At 33.4% G+C, this 26,456-nt stretch overlaps 1 protein-coding gene across 8 annotated transcripts; it reads right to left on the minus strand.

The window, feature by feature from the left end:
* Positions 1-7,804: 7,804 nt before the first annotated feature.
* Positions 7,805-24,699, minus strand: serpin-1 (antitrypsin). 8 transcript variants are annotated; one of them, XM_012691478.4, is made up of 10 exons: positions 24,233-24,699; positions 19,046-19,140; positions 18,365-18,508; positions 15,720-15,923; positions 15,031-15,129; positions 14,371-14,511; positions 13,908-14,117; positions 13,362-13,500; positions 8,863-9,011; positions 7,805-7,902 (listed from the first exon to the last, which is right to left on the minus strand). In XM_012691478.4, the coding sequence occupies exons 1-9, from the start codon at positions 24,249-24,251 to the stop codon at positions 8,887-8,889; spliced, it is 1,176 nt and encodes a 391-aa protein (XP_012546932.2). In that variant the 5' UTR covers positions 24,252-24,699; the 3' UTR covers positions 7,805-7,902; positions 8,863-8,886.
* Between the last annotated feature and the right edge of the window lie 1,757 nt (positions 24,700-26,456).

A 26,456-nucleotide genomic window follows, 5' to 3' on the forward strand; every position in this document is an offset into this window, starting at 1 on the left:
TACAATGCGTTTTAAAAACAGTTTTCTGCCACGCACAGTAAATCTCTGGAATTCGTTGCTATCAGCGGTCTTCCCCAACAACTGCGACATTGGGTTATTCAAGAAAAGAGCATATTCTTATCTGAAGGGTAGGCAACGCACTGGCGTAAACGCTGGTGACCGTGGGCGGCGGTGAATCACTGACCATCAGGTGACCCGTCTTGCTCGTTTGCCTCTTAGTTGTTATAAAAAAAAACAAAAAATTAATAGGTGGTTACCTTCAAATTAGTAATATCTTCCTATTCTTTAAAGAACAATCTAGAATATCAATCATGAACAACGTATAATAATTTTAAGGCAGAAATTACATGTTCTTTCCGCTAATAACCATAGTTACTTTAATAACTAAACAAAAAAAAGTTGCAGTTCGTTTCTTAATGAAGCTTATTTAAATAAATCAAACAAATACAAATATATAAGTTAAATAAATGTGTAGAATATTACGTAAAGCTACGAAAGTTACCTGCAAAAGGCATATATCACCGGCAAAGTCCACATATTCATATTCTCAATGGGGGCCGAGGACTAGGAGGCTCCATGAAACATATCGTTTCCTTAACTAAATTAATTTCATTTAAGATCCAACCATATATTTATGAAGGCCACAAAATCCTTTTGGGATCCTACCTTTATGTTAACATGCGGGATTTTCAACTAGAACACGTCAAATAATATGAAAACAATTTATTATATATCAATTAGTACCGTATATTAGATTAAAATTATCGAACACACAAAAATAAACACAAATTCATCCTGGTAATAATTAGTCATGAAGAACACGAAGATTCTTTTTTCCGTAGATAATTAAGCGAGTGCCCACTCGTTTAATTATCTTATCTTATCTGATTTGTAAATGAAAATACATCCTATCGATACTCTAGATTGTATTTAGGAGAGAATTAGCTAATCTAGATGAGATTTGGTAACGAAATACGAAGAGCTCACGAGTCTCTTCAATGAACTCGTTAGTCACTAACCTAGAAAAATAATACAAACTAGAGGTCCCACAGTAGTCGAAATTTGACTATAATTAATTGGAATTGTAAGTTTGTACACTATTATGATTGTATTTTATACGTCTTTAATCACAAATTTCGCCAAGACTACACTATAAAAAATATTTACAAAGTCAAACAATATTTAATCTATTCTCAATTTGACAAAAGACGTCAAGAAAAAAGTTTGACAATAAATAGTATAGATTTCTGCATAGTGAGGAGAGCTTTGCCTCACTCGTCCCGCCGCCTCCTTCCGCGAGATGGTGCACTCGCAGAAGTGTGAGAACGGCTAGCATATTTTTGTTTTATGTTAATTTATTAATGTTAATGGAATGGAAAATTATTAATGTTAATGTTAATGGAATATTTTTCTTTTATGTTAATTTGTTTTATGTTAACCTCTTCTTGAATAAAATATTGTAAGAATAACTGTATGCAATAAATTCTATACATACACAGAAGTAGTAATCAAGTTTAGTAAAAGTTCATCTCCAACTTCACAAGGCTATGTACATAATGGAGTATGTTTGAGTTGAGCCCTATTTAGTTCGTTCACGCAGACTATTTGGATATTTACTCACTGTCTGAAACGTGTTCGATGTGTTAACAATACTTATAATGTGTTCTGATGCTTACATACAGTCAATAATATTTTATTTCAGTTATAAAATAATTGTATCTGGCGGAGTATTTATTTACCCTATTTTTTCCCGACAAAGAAGAACAAGTATGGGACCTGTGTTTTTTTCTTGTTTGTTGTTACTTTTTGTATACGTTGTATTGGCAGTGGGCGGGCCCTTTGCTCCCGTGGACCTCGAACAACGTAGACCGACGACCTGTTGAAGGTCGCGGGAATCCGTTGGGTTCAGACACGGCAGAACCTATTTTGGAGACGTGATTTTCTGGAGGACTATGTCTAGCAGTAGACATCTATCGGCTGACAGATAAATATATATAGTTTACGATGAAAACAGCTGTTACAGAAAGAGTAACTACGCTTTTTTTCTTGAAAATACAGTGTAATTATTATAGTATTGCGACATTCTCGATCTACCTAGGTATCGCTATTTTGTGGCTTAATCTCATATTTGTTTACATTACATTTCCAATACAGCTTACAGTTTTTGTCGTCACGGAAAAAACAAAAAAATAATACACTGGTATTATGTCTACACGTCTTAGCTATCAGGGTACAGAGACTAATTCTCATTTCGTTTAGAATAACTTAATCTATATATAAATAGGCAAAGACAAACACCATTAAAGCTGACCACCATTTTCTCCTTTCAATTGTTAACCGATTTTTTTTTCAATAGCAGTTTTGGACGATTGTCTGTAATTTTTTTCAGAAAATACACATTTATGTGTATTTCCAATATGTATATGAATTAAAAACAATGTGGTGGTTTTTGTTGTATTGTTAGCTCACACGAATATGTGCCGCCATACTGCTTTTTTTGGCGCGAAGCAGTCACGCGTGTCGGTTTGAAGGATTATGGCAGCTTGTTATATTAGACAATTGAGATTTGGACCTCATCTCTCAAGATGGGTGGCATTCACATTGTAAAGCCCACGGGTTTCAGCAACTACTCAACACCAGATGAGCTGCGAGCTCATTCATCCATCTATACAATAAAGAAAAATACATAAAATGAATCTAAATCTTAAGGTGTCAGTGATTATGGTCGAATTTCGATAATTCGGCGGACACTAGTGAAAATAATTGTTCTTATGTTTATCTTTAGTAAGGAAATTGAATGTCTGGTTCGGTGCGTAGCTGGTAATTGGTAGCGGTAAGATTAATTAATTCGGTGTACAAGAGTATAGTTTACTTTGTGTTCGCAAGGGTTTGTCACGTGAGCCCCAGGTGGTCTCTCATAAATCTCGCCAACGAACAGCTTCGGCTTTCGTTAATTACGTTAATAATTAACGCTAATAGCCGACCGGTTTTGTGTCTCGATAGGCTATAATAATAATCTCATAAAATTAAAGAATGTTTTTTTTTCATTGTTTTCTTACAAGGCGAATTTGTAGCCACGATTTCATACGCGCTTTTAAATTGATGATATGTGTCATGTCATGATATGTGCCTGTACAGATATGTGTCTGCATCCTGGTTAATTCTCCCGCTAAGCAATCGTGCATTCCAGTTTGAGCTGCAAGATCGTTATTGACAACGATTTGGATTTAGGTCTTATATCTATGGATAGCCGAATAACATCACACATTCCACGAGTTTGAGCCTTTCAAATAAAATCTCAATGGAATAATACAGGACCAAAGAAACATTGATCCTGTTGTTTTGATTAAAAAACTCTTTAGATTTTGTAATTTTTCTAATTCTTGGTATTTTGATAAGCTATCAAAAATAGCCGAAATCGGCAGTAAAAAAAAAATCATTTATTTTAGACAATGTTTCTTACTTATAAATTTTAACGCAATTTGTTTACCAAGTTTGCGTCTTGTTTTTAAGACTTGTTATCCGCTTGGAAATTTTTTCATTGCTCAATTTTATTGTTGGCTTTAGATAATTAATGTTTATAAAAAGGTAAATACAATTCACAAAACATGACTGAGGTTGACAGTCCACAGCCGAAATATCCTGTATGTACCTATTTGAAATAACTTCAAAGAGATTTACAACTTTTTTTACAAATAGCAGCACAAACTCGTGTATCCACATGTAGACACAGAAAAAACGAATAAATTGGGTCTGTTATCGAACTCATATGGACTCACCGAATCCTCACGGACTTTTCGAGAGTCTGTTTACTTTTCGATACTGATAGAGTTTTCCTGGTAACGACTGCTCATACAAATCAGCTTGCTAGATACGTTTGTTTTTGTTTTTAACTACTCTATCTCATGTTTTTCTGTTTTAATTACTCGTTCAGTTAATTGAAGACCTCTATAGTTTATTATTTTTAATTTATTTTTATTACATAGATCATTTAACCTGGTGTCCAACCATCACCTAGTGTGTTATGCAGCGGTGCAGTCATGTCGACCTCATGTCTCAACGTAGGCTTGAGACATTAACGTAATGAAGTTTATGGCCCTCTTTAAACGCTTGTTATTATTATTATTAATGGCTTAGATGCGTCAACGAGCTAATGACCCACTTAATGTTAGGTAGTTACCAGGGCCCATAGACATCACGGCGTGAATGCCGTCACCTACCTTGAAACATGAGACTGAGGTTTCCATTGGATTACTTCGCGACAGGAAAATATTTATATGAGAGCTTACTTACGGGAAGTACCTATATGTACGCGTGAAGGTAGTTTCTCGTATGTACTACACTACACGCGCTTACGACACATCCAATTCACGGTGTTATTCCTTCATCGATAAAGTAATTTCAGTGTACGAGTTAAGTTCGTTTTTTTAAGAAAAATTGGTATCAAACTGTGAGATTATAACTCCAGTATTGACGCTTCGCTTGGCACGAATACGTCGGACGTTTCATCATTGAGACTATAACGACTTCATAACAACGTTTCACATTCGTTTTTGAGTTTAATTTTTACTTAAAATGAAAACTATGTTAAATGATTTAAAACAAAAATCGATGCCTCCAATGAACACTACTCTAAATCAAAATTTTGAAATTATCATTTTTCACGCAAATCGCTTCACTATTTTAAAAGTATTAAAAATTCATTATTGATGGGGCTCAAAGCAAGAGTAAATCCGCTAGTTACACAAGAAAAAACCATAAATATATCTGCAATAATAAAGATTTTATCAGCTTTTTTCGTTTAAACGCTCCTCCTGTAAACCTACGAATTTGGAGTTAGAGAAGTGTTCATTGGAGGCATCAAAATATGTGCGGATCTGGTGTCCTCTAGTAGCTTAGGTACAATCTCTTAACTCATTCGTTCATAGTAATGTCCTTAATTGTCTGTCCAATTCTGTCACCGACATTTTTTTATTATTTTTTATTATTGCTTATATGGTTGGACGAGCTTATAGGCCACCTGATGTTAAGTGGTTACTGGGGCCCATAGACATCACAAGCGGCTACAGCGGCTGCCCCACCCTTCAAACCGAAACGCATTACTGCTTCACGGCAGAAATAGGCAGGGTGGTGGTACCTACCCGTGCGGACTCACAGAGGTCCTACCGCCAGTATATAATAAACCACCAGACATCAAATATATCTCGCGTTTCTGTTTATAGGTTACTTCAATCGAGATTTATGCTCCAAGTATCTATGTGCATTGAGGTATTCATCTTGTGGCATTTTTGGGCATTGTTAAATACGTAATAACAGAGGGACTACGAACTCCTGTATTCTTTTATCAAAATAAAACAACCATGCAAATATTTAAACATTAATCTTATAGGACTATTTTGTATATGTTTTCACGCGCGAACCACTGTGCTGATGTGGACAAAATTCGGAATGGGTTTGTACCCTGGGAAAGAAAATCTGCCTTTTACCCTCCATTCCAGTGCTGAGTATGGGTCCTTCGCCCACGCGATACGTGTAGTCCGCGTTCCCGTTACTGCGAGCTATGATTTAATAATTTAGAATGTCTCAGTAATTTAAGAACATAATCGCAATATACAGTTATTGGGTTTCGTTGAATTGGACAGTTAAAAGGAGTGTGTATCCCGCTGCGCGCTGCCATTGTCTCCAACACTCACTTTGCCAGCTAATTGCTTCTCTTTCATACTGAACAAGAAAACGCCGTTAAGACTTCTCTGCATTGTTCCTTAATTGAACTTGTACTGGTGCAGTCTGCACGCCGAGGTTTGCGAGAGTTCTCCGTATCTCGCAGGCTAATTGAAACATACTTTGCCTTTCGGTTCATCTGTACAGGGATTCATTTGTATTCGTTCGTTAGTATCGCGTAGATTATTTTATTGCTCTGTTGAATTTGAGCTCCATTGAGCTCCATTTTTAAGCTATTGCTTAGCTTTTATCGCCGGCATTGAGCGCGGCGACCGAATCAAGAAATTCCGTAACGAAAATAAAACCTAACACCCCCACTCCGCCTACCATGTAGCTCGCGTTCGACACATTCACCACATGTTGCGCCCGGCCCGTGTAGTGTTCTCCCGCCCATCTCTCTCGCGCGCGGTCTAGCTTATGAGTGTGAAGAGGACAGTTAATGTTTTGCTTTTGTTAATGTTTATAAATATAGCGTGGTCTTATTTTATTATTGTTTTAATATTAAATTATTATTATCTAATTATAATTGCATAAGTTGATAAAAAACGCTATTCATCGAGTGCCACACGTTTTTTTTTCTTTAAATCACTTTAATACCTGACGTATAATGAATTTTTTAATACTATTTGTGTACTTAAATACTTTGCATCTTTATGTACGAGATTGTAAATGTATTCAAAGCTCTGCATCTGTCTTAAACTAAAACACGATTAATTTAACTTAGAAGGTAAATCATGAAAGCCAAATGCAAACAAAAGGTAAGGTCACAGAGATAACAAGGGTGAAAGGTGGCCCACATTAGTCTTAGCGTGTTTGTAACGTTTGTTCGTCTGACAGTATTCATTAGGGCACAAAAGCGTTGTCTATCAGACAGTAAGTCGGTGTTTCTTAACAAATTACTCGAGTAATGTTGTAAGCGGTCGGAAAACGCCTTCCAGCGAACGAAACTAGGCAGAGGCACCTTACCAGTCAATTCACTATAGCCACACAATAGCCGGAACGGAAGCACCATAATAATGCGCGCGTAATTTGTCTACGACGTACATTCTATGCATTGTTTCCTTTACATTTTATATTATTTTGTACTTTTCATTCTTTACAGAAGTCGCTCGTCAAATCTATGCGTGTTCGTTGTATCTTTAGATATACCTGGAAGTGCTGCTTCACTTTTATCACAAACTTACTGGTGGTAGGAGCTCTTGTAAGTACCACCACTTGTAAGTTACCGCACGGGTAAGTACCACCACCCTGCCTATTTCTGCCGTGAAGCACTAATTAGTTTCGGTTTGAAGCGTAAGGTAGCCGTTATAACTACACTGAGACCTTAGAACTTATATCTCAATATAGGTGGCGCATTTACGTTGTAGACGTCTATGGGCTCGAGTAACCACTTAACACCAGGTGGGCTGCGAGCTCGTGCTCCCATTTAAGCAACAAAAAAACAACGAAAAAAAATTAACTGACATTTTATACGATTACTATATTTTGTTTTTATCTTTTTATATTTTGTTACTGGTGGTTGGTCGTCTTGTGAGCCCTCACGGATGTCTATCGGTCTCACTTGTGCTGGGCTCACATTCCAGCTGGATATCATAGCTCACACCAGTGTAGCAGGAGAGCAGAGCTGTTAGCTGAATTTTTTTAGTAATCTCTGTTACACCACTGTACTAAATGTACAACGCGGGCGGTGACCGTTCATCATTAGGCGAACCTCGTTCTGCCTTCGAGTGTAATAAGAAAGGTGTGGTATCAGACCACGTGTCTGTGGGCGTAGCTGGAATAGTCCCCTAGGTTGCCAGTGGATAGGTAGGGAAAAAATACCACGGATGTCAACATAGCAGCAGCATCGTATTTTCCAAGTTTTTCGCGAATTGTAGGTACAATTAAAACTAATTTTACGATTTAATCACGATTGACAGTCATGGCTACGAAAACTAAAGTGTTTGTAGCGGCAAAAATAAAATAAAAAATTATAAAATGAGAGATAGTTACAATCGTAATAGTAGTTTTAATTACGGTTACCAGTTTATACCTGCCTACCCCACATTGTGAGCTAAGTTTTGCGTGAAATAAAACAAGAAAATAATAATAAGAATCTATTTATTGAATCAAATACTTGTATTGGGTCTTCTATAAAAACCTTGTGATCCGCTGTATTATTGTTGTTGAAATAATTAATATCTAAAAAAATTAAAGAAGAATTAAATTTTGCATTTACACATCTAATTATGAAGCGGGGGAATGTTTAAAAATTCATCAAAAGGGAGAAAATTTTTTTTAACCAAAATATAATTTAATTGAGATAATTAACTGATCAAAGAATAATACTAGTTCACATATTTAAAATAAAAAAACTTTACTTTAAAACATTTTCAAATTTCGACAAACAAAAGAAAAGTTAGAACCGTGTACACCGGGATGTTCAAATATTGTTAGTACCAAAAAGCGAAGCGGACCGTTAAATATGAAATGTTTTAATGTGAATTGTTAGTATTTACAATGATGTTTCAGGTAAATACTACAACCGCATAATGATATTATGAACAAAGTTTACAATACATTTTAAATAATAATTTCTAAGTTCTTTTCAAGATTAGAATTGTGTATTAGATCATCCACCACCGGTAAACGTAGATGCAGTTCACATGAAAGTTCTTCTGTTAGATATATGCTTCGAATAAAATTTTAATTTTTTTAGGCTATCTATGCTATGCACGTTATTATCTAAGGTCGTCTTACCACGATTTTTACATCTAATAAGTTCTAGATATTTCTGTGCTATCGAAAGTGCCAAGGCGGACTGGGTCTAGTTATTCCAACCGTGAATGGCGCTTGCAACATACAACAATGTTCGTAACTCAAAAATATGAAAATCCTGGTGAGATCCCGTTTAAATAAGAGTTAAAAAAATTATAACCGGTTAGATAAGTTTCATTCTTCGGAATTATTGTGTAATTCATGAATACGCAATACAGTGCAAATCGTATTTATAAGGTATTGCTTATATCAAACAGTTATTACCTTTTTTAATCGCCTATTATCGTCATTAATGAATTAGAAGAAGTTTCATCAACCGCCGGCATCGTTAGGAGCCTAGCCTCAACCCGAGTGGTGCATTCAACATACAAATGGATACGTTACACTTCACAACATTAACGAGTTTAATTACGTCGGCTTGAATATCCCTTCGTATATAATGACTTTTCTACATATCATTGCAAAGAAAAATGGGCGATCGGCGTAGAACACTTCACCCGAGTCAAATCCGGCCCTGAGTCCGAAGCGTATTTCTGAAATATTTATTATTTGAGTCACACACAAGCCGGTAACCGTTTATCGAAGGATTTTATTGATTAACGGGATACGAGCTGGCCATTAACACTCCTGTCGATAACAAGTACAATACGCCGAACTGGTAAATCAACACTAGCAAACTCACTTCGTTTTACATAATCTATGCTTGTTAGAAGACAGAAAGCTTGATCCCTGACCAGTTTAGAAGCCACTATTCTGTTAATATGGAAAACGACGGAAAATAACTATACTTAATAACAAATTATTATCTAAATTAGCCGCTTATAGAAAGAATATTTTATGCCATGACGAATTAGTTTAGTAAAGTTCTGTTATAATGGTTAATCTAACACTTAGCATATTATGTATTTTAATGCACGCATGATATTGTATGGTTATTGAATGTACCTAAGAAAAGAAAATTCCGTTAAATAAATTGACACCTTCTCCCGTTAGGAAGAATACGAAGGGATGGTTCGCGTCGAATACAGTTGGCTCACTTATAACGGCACTCAATGATTCTACGTTGAATACTGGAAAACAATATAACTGGTTATTTACAATTACGGTTTAGTTATTAATGTAATGCTCTAATAAAATCTTAGAGTGTTAAAAATTGATATTGAGGGGTTCAGTTTGAGGGAGGGGGGGGGGGGCAGTTTTAGAGAACTGAGAGGATCCGAAATGACATGTTAAGGACGACGGCGACTGTTTGCCGATCCGCGGTCTGCAGGATAAGAGATTTGCGTTTCGACACACGTAACTCTGTCCAGATTTTCATAAAAATAGATCTCTTTAATCTTATTTGATCAATATAAAAATAATAAAAAATAAATAAATCACACAATTCAAGGAAATGGACGTGACTAATGGCTCTGGCAATTTCAGTTGTGAAAAAAAAGAAAAACCACTTGAAGAATAAAGTTGATCTGCCATGACGTTGATCTATATTTCTATTACAGTTTTATGAAATGTGGAATTCGAATTATGATATACCATAAATACAGTGTACGTGTTCAATACTCGTTAGCAATATGCAATGCATAAGGGATGGCAAAAGTCTTGAGAAACCAGTGGATTATCCAACATAAACGAATTAAGAGTGAACGTACACATATTAAACTACTTTTATTTATTAGTTGGCAAACACACAATGTTTATTATGTCCGATTAGTTTATTTTGTGGTCATCAAACTTGTGGCAGTGTCTACACACAAATTAAATCCTGCTAATGGTCATTTAATATACCTAAGAATGAAAGACTCCGGTAAATAAAGTGAAGCCTTCTCCCTTTAAAAAGAAAACGAAATTATGGTTGGCGTCGAATATAGAGGGTTCAACTGCGATCAAATATTTGATGTCAAAAGCAAAACAATATGACTGGTTAATTAAAATTACAATTAAGATATAAATTTTTTACTTTAAATAATTCCAAAGTACTATTGGAAGTAAATAAACATAGTTTCGTAGTAAGGTTTCGAAAATATTGAGTTTTTAAGGAAATGTATTTTTTTCATTTTTCGGCTGTATACTTTTGAGGGTTTGTTTTAATTGAGTATTTTTAAAAGGGCATTCATTTCATTGCGATGTTCAGGTTATTGGTCAAATTCGATTTTTGTTCAGATGCAACTGATATTTTTGATTAATACGAATGAATAAAAAAATAATAGTGACGATTTAGCTCTTTAAGCTGCCTTTACTAGTTTGCATCGACCCGACCTCGGAAATTGCGATAGCATTATGATTTTGGTAAAAACTGTACAATAGTTAGGTGAATTAGTAAAAGAAATGGTAATAAAGGGCTCCAGGCGTGATCTGACACGAGTAACAAAAAAAATATTCTTATCTCGCAAAAAGTTTTTATGTCGGGCCGTTTTAAATAAACAATTAAAAGTGAAAAAAAATATTCTTGCATTAGTTTTAAGTGATTATACAAAAAATTTAGAGTTTTGTTCTAATTAAATTTACATCAGTAGCCACGCGAGAGCCTAAGAGCTGAAGTCTCCGTTAACTAAATTGATATTTTCTTCCTTTACGAAGTAAACGACAGGATGATTGGTGTCGAATTAAGGCGGCCGATTTGTATTGAAACTGAAATGTTGTATCTCTTGTACAGTACAGTGAAAACGTACAGTTTACATGGAAGCAGTTTTCATGCACTTGCAGTTTAGTTGGTTAATATATAACATATGATGTAAGCTTCGCATATATATGTTGTAATGTTTATGAATTGTACCTAAGGGTGGAAAACTCCGTTAAAAAGAGTGACACCGTCTCCTTTTAGGAAGAATACGAAGGGATGGTTCGCTTTGAATACAAGCGGCTGACTTACAGCTGCACTCATAAATACTACGGCGAAGGCTGGAAAATAATGTGAATGCGTGATTATTTAATTTTTAAGTTGTTAGTGAAGTTTTAATTACCTTTCATTAGGATCGACTTATTCTCATAATTACGTAGAAACCTTAACAAAAATGTCGGAACAAAATTTCAAATAACAAAAATTTCGGTAGGTCCTAGTGAAATATTATGTTCTAAAATGAAAAGTAAGGAAAGTCGACGTTATAGTTGATAAAAAGCAGATACTATTAGGAACAAAGTGTAGTTAATGATAATTTGTAAATATTTAACTATGAAGTCTGATTTAAGTTTTATTTAAATATATAAAGCAAAGAGTTCTGTTGCTTATAATAAATTCAAGTTCCTCAAATTCATATTCATTAATTCATGTTCTATTATTTTATATTCTCGGATCCTATAGACTGTCCAGTATTCTGAGCTATCTTCCGCTATATTGTAATTTTTGTTGTGAATGCGTAGATCGCGGGTACAGAAACAAACGAAAAAAAACCAATAGTATTCATTTTTATTTAATAAATAAAAAAGTAAATACAAAAGTAAATCGTAGTTAGTAAATACTACTTCAATACAAAATTAAAAAAACTCCATTGTTCAGTATTACTAAAATGAATGAATTTTATGTAAGACTGTTTGTATGGAGTGAACAATAATAATTAATTCAGTTTGACACCGTTATATGTAAATCCAGGCAGTTTAGTTCTTAATGAGAATTTGGTTCTATAAGTTTGACATCATACCAAAATTGCGCGTTTAGTATTTTAATATGTTGCATGCATATTAATGTTTATAAACTATATTTTGTACCTAATTTATAAAGATTCCGTTAAACATAATAACACCATCAACTTGAAGGGCATAGTAAAACGGTTTGTTTGCATTGAAAACGATTGGCGGTCGTACATAAACCTTTGATGATCTCGTCATTGTAAAAGCTGTAATATTGAAAATTATTTACTCTAACATAGTTCATATGATTTTTTTGCGAAAATTGAGTTTTATTTAATACATCTTTCGCTGTATGAAACATAGCTCTTTTGTCGTTTGCGATTGCAAGAAAAGAGTGTTAATCGGAGGGTAGCATAAAATCATCTTGATCTTTGTCGGGAGTTTTCAACGTATGAATATCGACTAGGTATATTATTTAATTAAATCGCTAATAGGAATGCTTGCCAGCCGTTTAATTGGCAAAGCAAGAAATCATGGTGAGAATTGTAGAAAATAAATATGCATCGAATAGAACGTGCACTGCTAAGGCTAAAGTTTTTAAACACCTAAATTTGAACATTGAATACAGGATAAATAAACTTTTGTAATAAATTCAAGTTCGAAAAACTAGATTTTTTCACCATGTAGACAGAAGATAAAATGATAGGTAAGATGATAAGATAAGATGCAAAATAGATACAGCTCAAGTCTTCTTTAAATCCTTTTCCACTTTCGTTAGAATCTTACTGAATTAGGACTGACCAATAAGAACAATAACAAAGCAGATGAAAACTCTCCAAATCAAAACTGTTAATGGAGTTTTTATTCTAATTGAGACATTGGATCGAAGTTCCGCGTTTGTACAACCAAAAAAACCATATTTCATCATCATCATCATCAGTCATAGTCATCCACTGCTATACATAGGCCTCTTCCAATCAACATCACTGAACTCGGTAAAGTACATTTGTTTGGCTCTTTTATTAGTTATTTTATTTGAGAAACTGGAAAAAGAGCTATATGGAGCTGTGTTTGCTAGTTTAATTATAAACATCGTGTTGATACATGAGGTCGAAGCCTCAATAAAATTTTGCCAAAATTGCTGCAAAATGATAATCGTGCTGTTTATTGAGAATCTGATCTTGTCCGTAACGTGTCTTGGCGCAAAGGTTGTACATTTTTAGAAATTAGCTCATGGTTTCATTTGCATAACGTAGTGTTGCGTTGTGGTAGAATAGGTATGTATATGAGTTTAGTTTTTTATTTAATGGGTGGCTTACCGTTAGCTGCAGCAGCTTCAGCGCCTTCCTCGTTGATTTCAATGAACGCTTTTTGAATAGCCTCACTTACAGAAAGGCTTTCTCCTTTTAGAAGGCGCGTAATTTGAGCATCGTTATTGAATATTTTATTAACGTTCATCTACGAAAAGATGCATGAAGAATTCAGTTCAAATAACATTTATTATAGATAATAAGGAAATAGGTATTTTTTGGCAATTTTGTTTTTCTAATGATCTCACGGCTAGCCTTATGATAAATGTTTACTAAAATCCAGGTAGATTTAAATTTAAATAAATGCTCCCAATCTATCCTAATCCCAATCTATCAGATAAAGTCTTAATTGTACTATAAGCGATTCTATGTAAGCGATTCTTTTAGAGTTTTTGTGTTGGGTATCCATTATATTACCAAATATCCTTTTAATAGTGATTTCAATACAACCTATACACAGTGCAATCTACTTTCAGACTCATTTTGCACGTTATGCATTTTTACTTTCTGTTATTTTTCATACATTACTTATTATTATTTATATATGAAACTTACATTGCTTAAAACATCTTTGAGATTCGTCTCCGTTTCAATTTTGAATTTGGGAAGATACAAATCGACTTCGGTGCTATACATGCTTTGCTGAGCCGTTTCCAACGTCTTAGGGTCTTTTAGTGCTTCTTGAAGTTGTGTAATGCCATCCTTGTCTTTTGGTAACACTACGATCAGCGACGATTGATCGCCCTTGTAAGGTATTTCAATTAGCTGAAAGAAATTGTGAACTTATTCTTAAAAATTCGTTAAGAAATACGCATCACTATTATATTTTGCTGTAATTAACTTTTATAAATCGGTTGCATGGTTTCCGGGAACTGAGTCTGTTATATTATGTCTGTGATTTAGCAACAAAGCCACGACTATAGGGGAAACGGGGCTGTAGCAATAAGAATCTAAGTGTAGTTGGAAGTTTAGCATGGATTAACTTCTTATTACTAAAATTTCAATTTAATATATTTACTTGGGCATTAAGTGCTGCGCTCTCTCCATATTTATAATCGCCGCGTTTATACATCATGGGTACTTTGATTGTTTTGTCTTTGCTCACGTAGAAGTCACGGTCACTGGTCAGTCGCTCGTCAAATTTAGAACTCCATGCTCCCTGGATGTAACAAAAAAATTATTAAAAAATAAATAATGCATTGGGGTTCAAAAATTTCTTTCTCGAGTGCGAGGTAGTCCGAATAGTACGAAATATATAAGCACCACTACTTTTAAATGCTTTTATTAGCTTGAATTATATCTATCTAGGTAATTAAACTTTTCAACGTAATTTTTACCAGCATTAAAATGTCCGAATAAGTTAAAACTTTGTGTATGGATGACAATACAATAATTTTACTATTCGGCCTAATATCCTGACTACGATCACTGAAACAACATCGAGCTCTCCGTCAGCGAAAATATTTGTAATCTGAAATTTCCTTTGTTCGAAAATGGTCCATTAAAATGTAATCCCATACGTTGATTAACAGAATTATTTTCACTTTTCAGTATCATGTGAAATGAAGTTATTTAAAATTAAAATACACGCAGATTAAAGCAAAAAAAAAGTATAATATTAATAGCTACCATTATTACCAATTATTTGCAAGTAAAACTATTGTATTGAGGTACAAACCTTGAAATAGATGGCGTTGACGAGAACAGCCGCTGTGGCTGAGCTGAGCGAGTCCGGATTAACTAAATCCTTAATGCGGTTATTGGTATTTTCTTCTACCTAGAAAATGCATTGAGATTTAGCGGTACCTAGTTGCAGTTCCAAGAATGCATGTCTGTCTGACATTACTTTGGTCTTCCGGAAACCCCAAAATTGTAAAGATTTTTAGCGATTATACAAGACAAAGCAATAAAAAAATGAAAACAAAAGACGAAGTCGACATGACGATATTGTTTAAAAGTTGATTATTTATTTGGCATACGATATACTACACAATATACAGTATATGAAACGGAGTACTTTATTGTTACGAGTGAGCGTTGGGGAAGTAGTGAACAAGAATGGGTTTCATCACTACGTATAAAACAAAGTCACTTTCTCTGTCCCTATATCTGTCCCTATGTATACTTAAATCTTTAAAACTACGCAACGGGTTTTGATGCGGTTTTTTAATAGATAGAGTGATTGAAGAGGAAGGTTTATATGTATAATAACAACCATTAAATAGTGGAGAAATCAATAATAAATTACAGTTTCCGAAGCGAAGCGAGGGCGGGTCGCTAGTACCCGTATATATTTATTAATGACAGAACATTCTCTGAGGACAAGATAAGTATTTTAAATAAATGTATATGAATCTCTCAACTTACCCAATCGTTAATAGACTTAGCTGCGACTGTATTCTTCGAGAAATCAATGTTTTGGACGTCCGAATTGAAGACGTCCCTGGAAACGACTGCAAAATTCTCGTCTAGTTTTCCACCATCATGAACGTATACTTTATTCGCCATTTTAAGCTCAACGCCTTTAATTGATCGAAGATCACGGCTTTTACTCGCGAATTCTGTTCGTATCTATATGCAAGCAACAAAATTAATTGTGATTGTTACTACAAGGCAATATAAAATCTTGGAACGAAACAGTGAGGGGTATTTTTTAAACGTTATGGAAAACTATACTTATACATATAATTCAGTAGTTCGTTTTTTCTGTGTACTTGCTTTAGCCGTTGGTTTACCTGATTTATGAAGATTTTTTTGCTGTCTAAATAAAATAACAGGACATAAAAATATTATTTAACTCACAATAGTTCTTCGTCATTATTACGGAACTCTTTATTGTGCAATTTTAGAATAGAGGGTACTGGGAATCTCCTTTGAAAAAAAGGTAGATTGTATATTTTATTTATTTATTTTTTAATGTCTAGATGGGTCGACAAGCTCACAGCCCACCTGGTGTTAAGTGGTTACTGGAGCCCATAGACATCTACAACGTAAATGCGCCGCCCACCTTGAGATATAAGTTCTAAGGTCTCAAGTATAGTTACAACGGCTGCCCCACCCTTCAAACCGAAACGCATTACTGTTTCACGGCAGAAATAGGCAGGGTGGTGTGGTACCTACCCATGCAGACTCACAAGAGGTCCTACCATCAGTCATTTTTTATTAACGGCCAATTACCGACGACTATCTTCTACAATTTAGACTTCAACTTGTTATAAGGTGAGTGGCGGAATTCATTTTGTTGATGTACTGATCGTTTATCGATCTAAGCAATTAATAAAACAAAAAACTATTTTTCATTCGGTAAGTATATCATCAACTATTTAAAAAAAAAAAAAAACTGTAGACGTGCATGATCGGTGATGTCACAAAGTTTCAAATGCACGAAAAGTTAAAATATTTAATATAAAATATAAAATTTTAGATTAATCTTTTTAAATTAAATTATTTTAGATTAATCTAAAATATTTAAAATTTTAGATTAATCTAAAATATTTAAAATTTTAGATTAATCTAAAATAATTTAATATCGTTTTAATTAATTTTTACTTTCGTTATTTATTGACTTTTGACCTTCAGTTGACTTTGTATTAAATAAGATGTAGTCTGTGCAGTATACAATGGAAATATTTCCAATGATATCTTGGAATCAAACCCAAGCATGGATTGAACTTTTTTCCGGAGACCTTGAAATTTTAATTAAGCGCCACGGTATAATAAGCGTAATGCGTAATAAAACAATGTCATAATGAATATGGATGCTTATATCATTGAAATACAGCTGCCCTTTTGATCTGTTATAGACATTAATGTGTATTTATTAATGAATACACTAGATACAGATTTAAAATAGTTTTATATTGTGTGAAATAAAAACCATATTGCCCTAATTACACACTACATTAATTACAGTTACAGGATAAAAAAGAACTTTAGACCAAATGAGAACGTTGAATAAGTTATTTTAAGTATTAATAATAATTTTAAGTATTATAAACTTTTCAACCTTTCAGTTTTTTTAAACATGCTATTCAAACACACACGCACGAGATAAGATTGCGAGATTAGGTTATTTATATCTTCAACGCTATTATATTTTTCAAAGCTTTTTTCACTGGTGGTAGGACCTCTGGTGAGTCCGCACGGGTAGGTACCACCACCCCACCTATTTCTGCCGTGAAGCAGTAATGCGTTTCGGTTTGAAGGGCGGGGCAGCCGTTGTAACTATACTGAGACCTTAGAACTTATATCTCAAGGTGGGTGGCGCATTTACGTTGTAGATGTCTATGGGCTCCAGTAACCACTTAACATCAGGTGGGCTGTGAGCTCGTCCACCCATCTAAGCAATAAAAAAAAAATCATAAGTCTGATGATTTTTTTTGTTCACACTAAAATTTTTAGTAAACATGCTCTGAGCACTAGAACCTAGTATCCTTAGAGTAAATTCAACATTGATTACGTAGCATTTTTTATGAATTTTTGATTCTAATGAGTAGACGAGATCACGAACTTCTATTAAGTGATAATTATTAAGTGAAGTGACCGGGAAAGTGCGTGTCGAAAATTGCACAATAAAGAGTTTCGTAATAATGAGGACGAACTATTGTGAGTTAAATAATATTTTTATGTCCTGTTATTTAGAGACTGTAGCAAAAAATCGACATAAGTCACCTAAAACAACGACTAAAGCAACACACAAAAAACTAACTAATGAATTTCGGGATTTCACTATTAAAATGAAAAAAAAATTAAAAAAGAATATTTAACAAATATAAAATGAATTAACAGTTAATAATGCATATATGTATACAATACACTCATTGTGGGCGTCATAACAGTATCTGAGTGTTTGTTTGTGCTACACAAAAGTAGAATGGGGTGAAGGTGTTTCTCTGTTATCGAATATATCATAAGTTTGTGTAATAATTCAGTAAATCTGTAGTGTCTGCTAGCCGAATAGCCACTGTTTAGGGGCTTGTTGAGTGGTATAATGACTTGTACGTGATACTTACAGCATCGTCGTCAGGGAAGCCGATAGCTTTCAAAAGCTCTTCATGGGTTTCACCATCAGAAGCTAAAGCTAACTGAGCGAGAGGAGGCAGCACCGAAAATGCCGAGAGGACAACGCTTTTCCCTGGATTATTTTTCACTACTTCCTGAAAGAACCGAAAAGTGATTTTCATTAAAATGTATATAAGTATAAATGTATATAAGTTATTTCAGTACATTTAGTCTTATTTATCATCATCAGCCCACATATTATGTCCACTACGGAACGTGGGCCTTTTCTAAGATTCGCCACAAAGATTGATCTGCGCAACCTGCATCTAAGTTAATGTAATACATATTTGACTTCCAACTGTAAACAAATCCTGATCCACTCTCGGACATGCGGCTTTTAGTTGTGAAATACAACAGCACATAATAGCGGATCACAATATTGAAGGCGGTTTACAAATCTGACTTTAAGCTAAATTGAACAGTAAACTTTTTTAAGATCGACTTGATTTCCACGATGTTATATCATTATCTCAATTGTGTACGCCCTTGTTTGTATACACATAAAATTATTTTTAAAGTAAAAACTTTGAATTGCTAAATTAAAATGTTAAAAAAAAAACAGTTTTTATACTATCTACGTTAAAATCGAAGACAATAGTAAATTCGTTCTCTGTAATGCTCAATATACTTACGGTAAACATTCTGGCTGTGAAGTTATCGTTTCCATTTTTGAGCACATTAGAGAGATTTGTGACGGCTGCCATTGCCGCGATGGCGATAGTAAACACTGCAATAAAATAAAGTTTCACTTCATTATTATGTGTATTGTATGGAGTCTAGTGAACTATTTTCATAGAAAAAGGGTCTTTGACGGCCTCTTAAGGTGTAGTGGATAAGTGCGATTTACGAGTATGCAAATTGTTCTATTTATTTGAGAATAAGTAATATAGATTGTACTAAGTCGGGGCTGTAAAGACGCGTCCAAGTTTCACTGGGCCTGATCAGAAAACAAGTTCCTAATTGTAATCGTTAAGTGAGCGTGTAGCAGAAACCCACAAATGCCATCGTTTACTTAGAGCATTAAAACTGGTTAATGTTTGGTAATAAACTATTCGATGTTGATACTGTTTTGATATTGTTAAGGTACAAACATTAAATAGTCCATCAAAATAAATAAAAAAGTTTTAATATCAATGTGTTCCTTGCACTTCTTGCCTGCTTCATTTTCGTTGACTTTTTATTGTTATGAAACAACAAATCAATCGATTAACGATTTTGTGTCAGATGGATATATCCAAATTTTCCAAGATCCAGTCACGAGATGCGTCTAATCTGAGCTTCTCAGAGAATGCGGTCTTCTGTTAAGCCGCTTACTTTGGGCAGAGTGATTGTGCTTGCATCGATGGACATAGCGGATCTTCTCTTACTCCACAATTTTCACCACCGTTGTCATCTCTAGCATTTTGAAGCATTGCAAAAGTTTCGGACCTGGGGCTAATCAGTCGACAAGGTCTCTTCCTTTCTATTTGGCCTCTGACGATGGCAAGCTTTTACACAGAATAAGTATGTTTCTCATCACTCATTTCGAGATTTGTGCTATTGCGGTACCAAATACAAAAGTATTCTTCACGTGATCATAATATGTTGCGGTTCATGGACCTTTTTTAAAATGTTTTTATGTCCATACATATCTACTGATATAATTGACGCTATAATTGATGATAATGACGATAGCTTGACGGTATAATTAATTACATTTGTATCAATATCTCTCTTCTCTCTCAAATCTCCTCATAGGTAGTTCTGCTATTTTCTTGACTTATTTATTACTGCCAGCACGTTTTTGCTCTGTTATGTATTCGTCAGAAGACGGCTACTAAAGGTCTTAAACGTGCTAAATTAAGCTAAAAATCTATCGTATTATTTTTAGTTTGCATTGAACGAATGAAATTCTTGATAGAAAACCTTTGCATTTCAGGCAGATACATTATTTATATGTAGTTTATTTATGTAAATATGAGGGGAATTTAAATAGGAGATGTCTATGTTTTAAAACGAAATAAAATTCTTAAGATTTGTCTAGTAAGGTTAGTGTCTCGGTGTTTTATCCCAGAATATCTACTTAATATGGTTTCAAGTAAGATGTAATAAATTCGCAGGCGATCACACAGTCAAGGATACCTTAACCTATTTATAATGCTGCGCATTTCTTTAATTACAGAGCAATACTATTCTTATTGAATATATAATAAATTTACAAAACTGTTGATGATAATGTGATTTATTAACGTTAATGATAAGTGCATTTAATAAACAATTTTTCATCGAATAGGTATAGGTACATTGCTCTGCCACTGACCTTAAATGATTGATGATATTCAACGGTAATAATTACGCCTTATTTTTTATTAGCGGTTATTTCAGTTTTTTAGGGAGCTTTAATTACTTGCTTACCGTCCCCTACAGTATTTGATTACATCAAATAAAACATAGTTTACGTTTATGTACTATCGCACGAGTTTATGACTCACTCCCATTATTTGTAATATAAAGTGAATCAGCGTTTCCGTTTGAAGTGGTATTAGCCCTTATTGCCTTTAATCTATAGTTCCGATAGACTACGATAATCAATTTCTAAGTCGTATTTATGACCTAAGCTTTCCTACAAAATTTAAAGGCTAAACAACAGTTTATCGGTAGACATATGCGGGTATTTAGTTGCTCTTGTGCCTGCATGCTCACAAATAACATTAAATATATTAAACATAAAGTTATATTACAAAACAGGTTTTTCTTGTGGCATTCGTCCGCTTATGGGTGAACAATTTTACGGAGTAAACTTGTTTTTTGCTGACTTCGGCATACGAGAATTTAATAAATTAGCTGTCTGTCTGTACAGAGCGCCTCTTTTCTATATAAGAATTTTTTTATAGGTTCTCAGGGTTTTTTTTTTTCAAAGATTTTTACAAGGTTTTAAATACAACTTTCTGATCCTTAATATCTGTGAACCCGTCTTAGGTACGTATTTATTTAAAAAAAAAAAGTAGTGTTATATCACCAGATGCGATTTTATCGAGTAATGTACGTATTAGGTCATGAACGATATTTCTGGGTAAAACGTTTTTATAAACAAATTAGCTGTACCCGCCCGCTTCGCTGGACATTTAAAATAAACATTATTATTTCTCACCCCTACAAAGATTCTCATCATTCACGCCCCCGCAACTAGTGTAAGGAGTCCAACACTCATATAAGTATTAGCCTATCCATTAAGTACATGTATTTTCTACATGGATACCAAGTTTCAATTCAATCGAATTCATGGTTCAGTAGTTATGAAGGAACATCCGTAAAAACCACTGTAGATTTATATATTATTATATAAACAAATACGAGAATATTATAGACTGACACCGAAGACCTATGTAAGCGGAAAACCGGTCCATTAACATTGAATGCAAAAGGAAAACCCACTTTACTCATTGTTTTATTGTTTGTTATTTGTATCGTCACGTACTAAGATCACCAATGTGTAAGAAGGTAAACTGTATTAACATAGAGTCGATAACGATTCACTTCAATTAATACCGAAGTTTGATTTATATTTAGCCGAGAGATAAGGATGGTAGGTAGGTCATATGTATTTGATAATGCTTTATATCTATATTGTTTACGTTTAAGTGTTTTTATGAGAAAAGAATAATGAAATGAAAAAATTTCCAACGAGCGTTTGTTTCTCGTAGATATTTCTGGGAGCCTGTAAACTATTTAATCAACTATGTATTAACATATTTTACAATGTAATTACCAGAAGTGAATTAAATGTAAATAGCTATCGATGAACTCAACACATACATGAAAACATAAGTTGGCAAGCCGAAGTTGAAAAAATTACCTACAAAAAGCTAATGAATGGTCATCGTCTATTTGTATTCTTTTTTAATAACTTTACATTCAATTATACGCTTACTGTAAACACTTCATTCGCAAATGAAAAGGCATACTCGCGTGCCTACACTTCTTTGCAGGAATTCTGGAAGTTTTTATAATTTTGTTATTTTAAGTGGTTCTTAAATTTTGCCGTCATATTCACAAACAGTCACTACAATTATAAGTACTCGAATTTTCTTTTAATAACCTATTCCATTTAAATTGCTATGTCATGTGTTCATAATATGATTATTTGAAGTGATACTGTTGAAGGTTTTAAATATTTATTTTTGGCCCTAAATATACTTAATTGTCGCTTAGCTGAAAATTTATAGAATGTGATGATTTCATGGTAATTTAAAATTGAAAATTGTTATTTCTTTTTTTTTTCGTTAAATTTAGCATAAACATAAGTTTTTCTAAGTGCTCATAGCTGAACTTCGGGATAATAGTATTTTAGTTCAAGTCAGAAACTTCAGAAATTTTTGCGAGATGCCTGAAATTTAATTTGATGGAAGTGTAATTGATGTTAAATATAAGTAATGTTATAGCAAATATAAAGTAATTAGACCCGTATAATATATATAGAATCTAAAAAAGAACACTTTTTTCACTACTGCATGCTGTTAGTATCTGTAATTGTATTAGTATTTATTTTTGAATAGGATATGTGCTATTTGCTAAATATTTTGCTGCTGTGTAACGTTGTGGTTCTCTATAAATGAATAAATAAAATAATCAACATCACTACGGATATGACGCGGTCTACCTTGAAATATGAATACAAGATTTCAATTGCATTTAGAATAAAGAATATGCTATACCTCAAACTCAAGAAATGATTGCTCAGAGACGCAATGGAAATACCTAGATAGGTAAGCCAGTGGTACATAGCCCTAAAGATTCACCAAATACTAACTTCCACTCCTAATGTGGAAACCCGATTTGTTTATGTTTACTTTTTAATATTTTCAATTTAAACCAAAACAATTGCATTGACGGATTATTTTATCGATAAGCTTTAGATACAATACGATAATTGCAGGTGTAAATAATTCTGTTATCGTATCGTTATTTTAATATAAATGTGAATATGTATTTTTAAAGTTTAAGATATATTTTTGTAGAGTTTCATATTATTGACATATAGATATTGCTTTTTTCATAATTAAATTGTCATATTAATTAATAAAACTTGACCAGTGGTTTCACGTTAAATTTAATTTTTTTAAAGAATGAAAGAGACTGTATTTTCCGGGATAAAGGACCGGTTTTGTTATTCTATGCTCCATATACTACTAACCGATTGTTTTAGCGTACAATAGTAAGAAAACATCCATCAATTCTCACCATCTTTCAAATTTATAATATAAACATTATTCAGTACGAATTAGTTGATTTTCCTCATTGATGTGTCACTTGCATTTCGAAAAGTAGAACAGAATATTCTAGAACCGAAGTCAAAAAAATAATAATTTAATAATGACTTTTTAATGATTTCCGAGTATTCTTAATATTGCCCAATTAGTGACAAAGGAGTTTTAATAGACAAAATTTTATATTTACACTAAAATTAAACGGACTTTCTCAATATTACAATACCCAATTTCTTTTTTTAATTTATTTATTTAGTCTGTTGTTATTGTCAAAAGTGCAGATCAAGATAACAACAAGACATCATTCAGTAAGTCACGTGATACGAACCGGTCTTCAATGTTTTCTAAAGGGTCATGGTCATATTGATAATCTTACAATACAAAGTCATACGTAGCTCTTCGTAATAAAATAAATAAAAACACACACGAATTTCATGAACAATTTAACGCGTTAAGATCACCGACCATAATTTTAATTTCACTAACATTTGAGAATTCGATTAAACAGGTCATTCGTGTCGCTGTAATGATTAATGTATTTATATTTTTTAATAAATTTTTAAAACAACTCACAACAAATGATTGTCTTCATGTTTGTGGCCTGCGTCTCTCGAATGTCAGACTCACACTGACCGGTTTTGGCGTCACGGAGTATTTATATAAGCATCATTTATTGACTACATAAAGTACAGTAGGCAAAGATCCAAGTTGAGTGTTATTGCAAAAAAAAAAACAACTATTAGGGTTGTTCGTATTAGTTATTCGGGAAACACAGACGGTTATATCTGGTTAATTTGTAGCCGCAATTACCATGTTTTATTATCAGTCTTAACGTGGTAAATTTCGTATTTTTTTTGCGATGATTTTAAACGTCTTCGTTGTCTTTAGGTTATCCAAACACCAAGACGCATGAGTCGAAGCTACATTCTCGTTCAAATAACGGCTATCCCATTCTTTTACGTAGAAATGAATGATGTAATATATTATTTTTAACAATGAAAGTTAACTGATCACAGGTGCACTGGTATGTGCGAAGGGTCTTAGTAATATGTTAAAGTTTAAAACTGACCTAGTTTTGTTAGACTTCTCGGTTAAAGCATCATAACTACATTTTTAAGTTAAATTCTAAGTTACAGCCGCAAAAGAATCGATTGATAATTCGATTATTACTCGTTTCTTGATTAATATTCTGAGAATTGTTCTATACTCTTGGCATTTCCACTCTCTTAATCAATAAGTCTTTGGGGTTTTATATTAACTCTTATGTTCTTGTCGTTTTGCAGGAAAAAATGGAAATATTATATTAATATTTTTTAAATTGCATTATTTTTCTAGTACTATACGATAAGTCGACGACCTCACATCTGAACTAAGCATATGGTCTATCTGATGGTGAGTTATTGTAAATAAGAGGCCCTTATTACTGAGAATAATTTATAAGTTAACCAATTATTGTAGTCGAAGTAGGGATTATAGTAAGCTATTTCCAGAGTTATTTTATGCCCCGCGCTCTATGACCCTGGGATAATTTTTTCTCCATGGCATTTCCTCAGTTCTAGCACAGGACCGGAGTTATCGAAGAATTAAAAGAGTTCCCAGTGGCAGACAGCGTTTCAGATTTGGAATTATTGACATTCATTAGCAGCCGTCATCATCGGCCTTCAGAGGTAACAAATATATAAGTAAATTTTAAATTAAGAACTTCCAATAGATATTTTCTTTAATTATATCATCATCATCTATGTATTGAGTGCTAATGCTTTCCTTGAATTCATACCATGGACTCTTGATCCATGTATTTTTAACTATGGCTACTTTTAATTTATATCGGAGTCTCAATAATAAAATTCTAGTATTTCTGATAGCGAGACGAGTAATTGTTATCGATTTGCCATTAACAAATTAATATAAAATAAAAAAAAATGTTTTTGAAAACGTCCATACTTAGCTTGTATTGTCATACAATATATGCATTACGTTTTAAGAGGCCACGTAACGTAAAGAAATAATAGTTTTGATTTATTATTTAGAATAAGGAAAATCCTAACAACTAGTCTGATCGTACCTTATTCTAACTAACATATTCGTTACGCAAATGTTACCTATTAATTTGACCTTGTGGTCGACGCATTCATAAAGTAATATAAAATGTTTTGATAATTCTACTTTATTTAATATAGTTTTTAGTATTCCAGGAATTACGTTGTAATGACGTACGTCATAGATGTCTATATATTAATCTTCTTCTTCTTCTTTGTCGTTTCCTCATTACGTGAAGCAAAAACGTTGTATCCCATTTTACGAAAATGCGCGGACGGAGGAGTTTGAAATATCCCACATTTATAGACAATATAGAGAAGGAGTGCAGAATGCTAATATTTTTTTAAATTATTCCTAATAAATATATTAAATGAGTAAAAGTAACATGACACACACTGCCATATATTTGGCACACACACACACACGCGCATACATACTCTAGTAGTAGTAGTTTTATTTTTCCAAATGGAAAGGCAAAGGTATCATACCATACAGCCTAATCTTTTATATAACATACATAATGACAGTGATTCGTTTGTTGTCAAACTTTACTTATTGTTTAAAGTCTGTAGTTAAATTGAGAATAGATTAATATTGTTCGTCTTTAATATTATTTATCTATGATGTAGTCTTGGCGAAATCTGTGATTATATATAAGTGTGAAGTAAAATAATAGTCTTTGGCAATAGAAGCTTAATAATGTTCAAATTTATAATTTCATTTAATTATAGTTGAATTTCGACTACCGCGGGACCAA

The sequence above is a fragment of the Bombyx mori genome, chromosome 22 (genome assembly GCF_030269925.1).
Source record: "Bombyx mori chromosome 22, ASM3026992v2".
Taxonomy (NCBI): Eukaryota; Metazoa; Arthropoda; class Insecta; order Lepidoptera; family Bombycidae; genus Bombyx; species Bombyx mori.

Bases quoted from the DNA above. Each gene is read 5' to 3' on its own strand.
- serpin-1 (XM_062674831.1), bottom strand. The intron at 14,512-15,030 runs GTTTGTACCTCA...TGTTACATCCAG, and splicing joins TCAACGCCATCTATTTCAAG to GGAGCATGGAGTTCTAAATT. The intron at 14,118-14,370 runs GTAAATATATTA...AATTTCTTTCAG, and splicing joins GCGCAGCACTTAATGCCCAA to CTAATTGAAATACCTTACAA.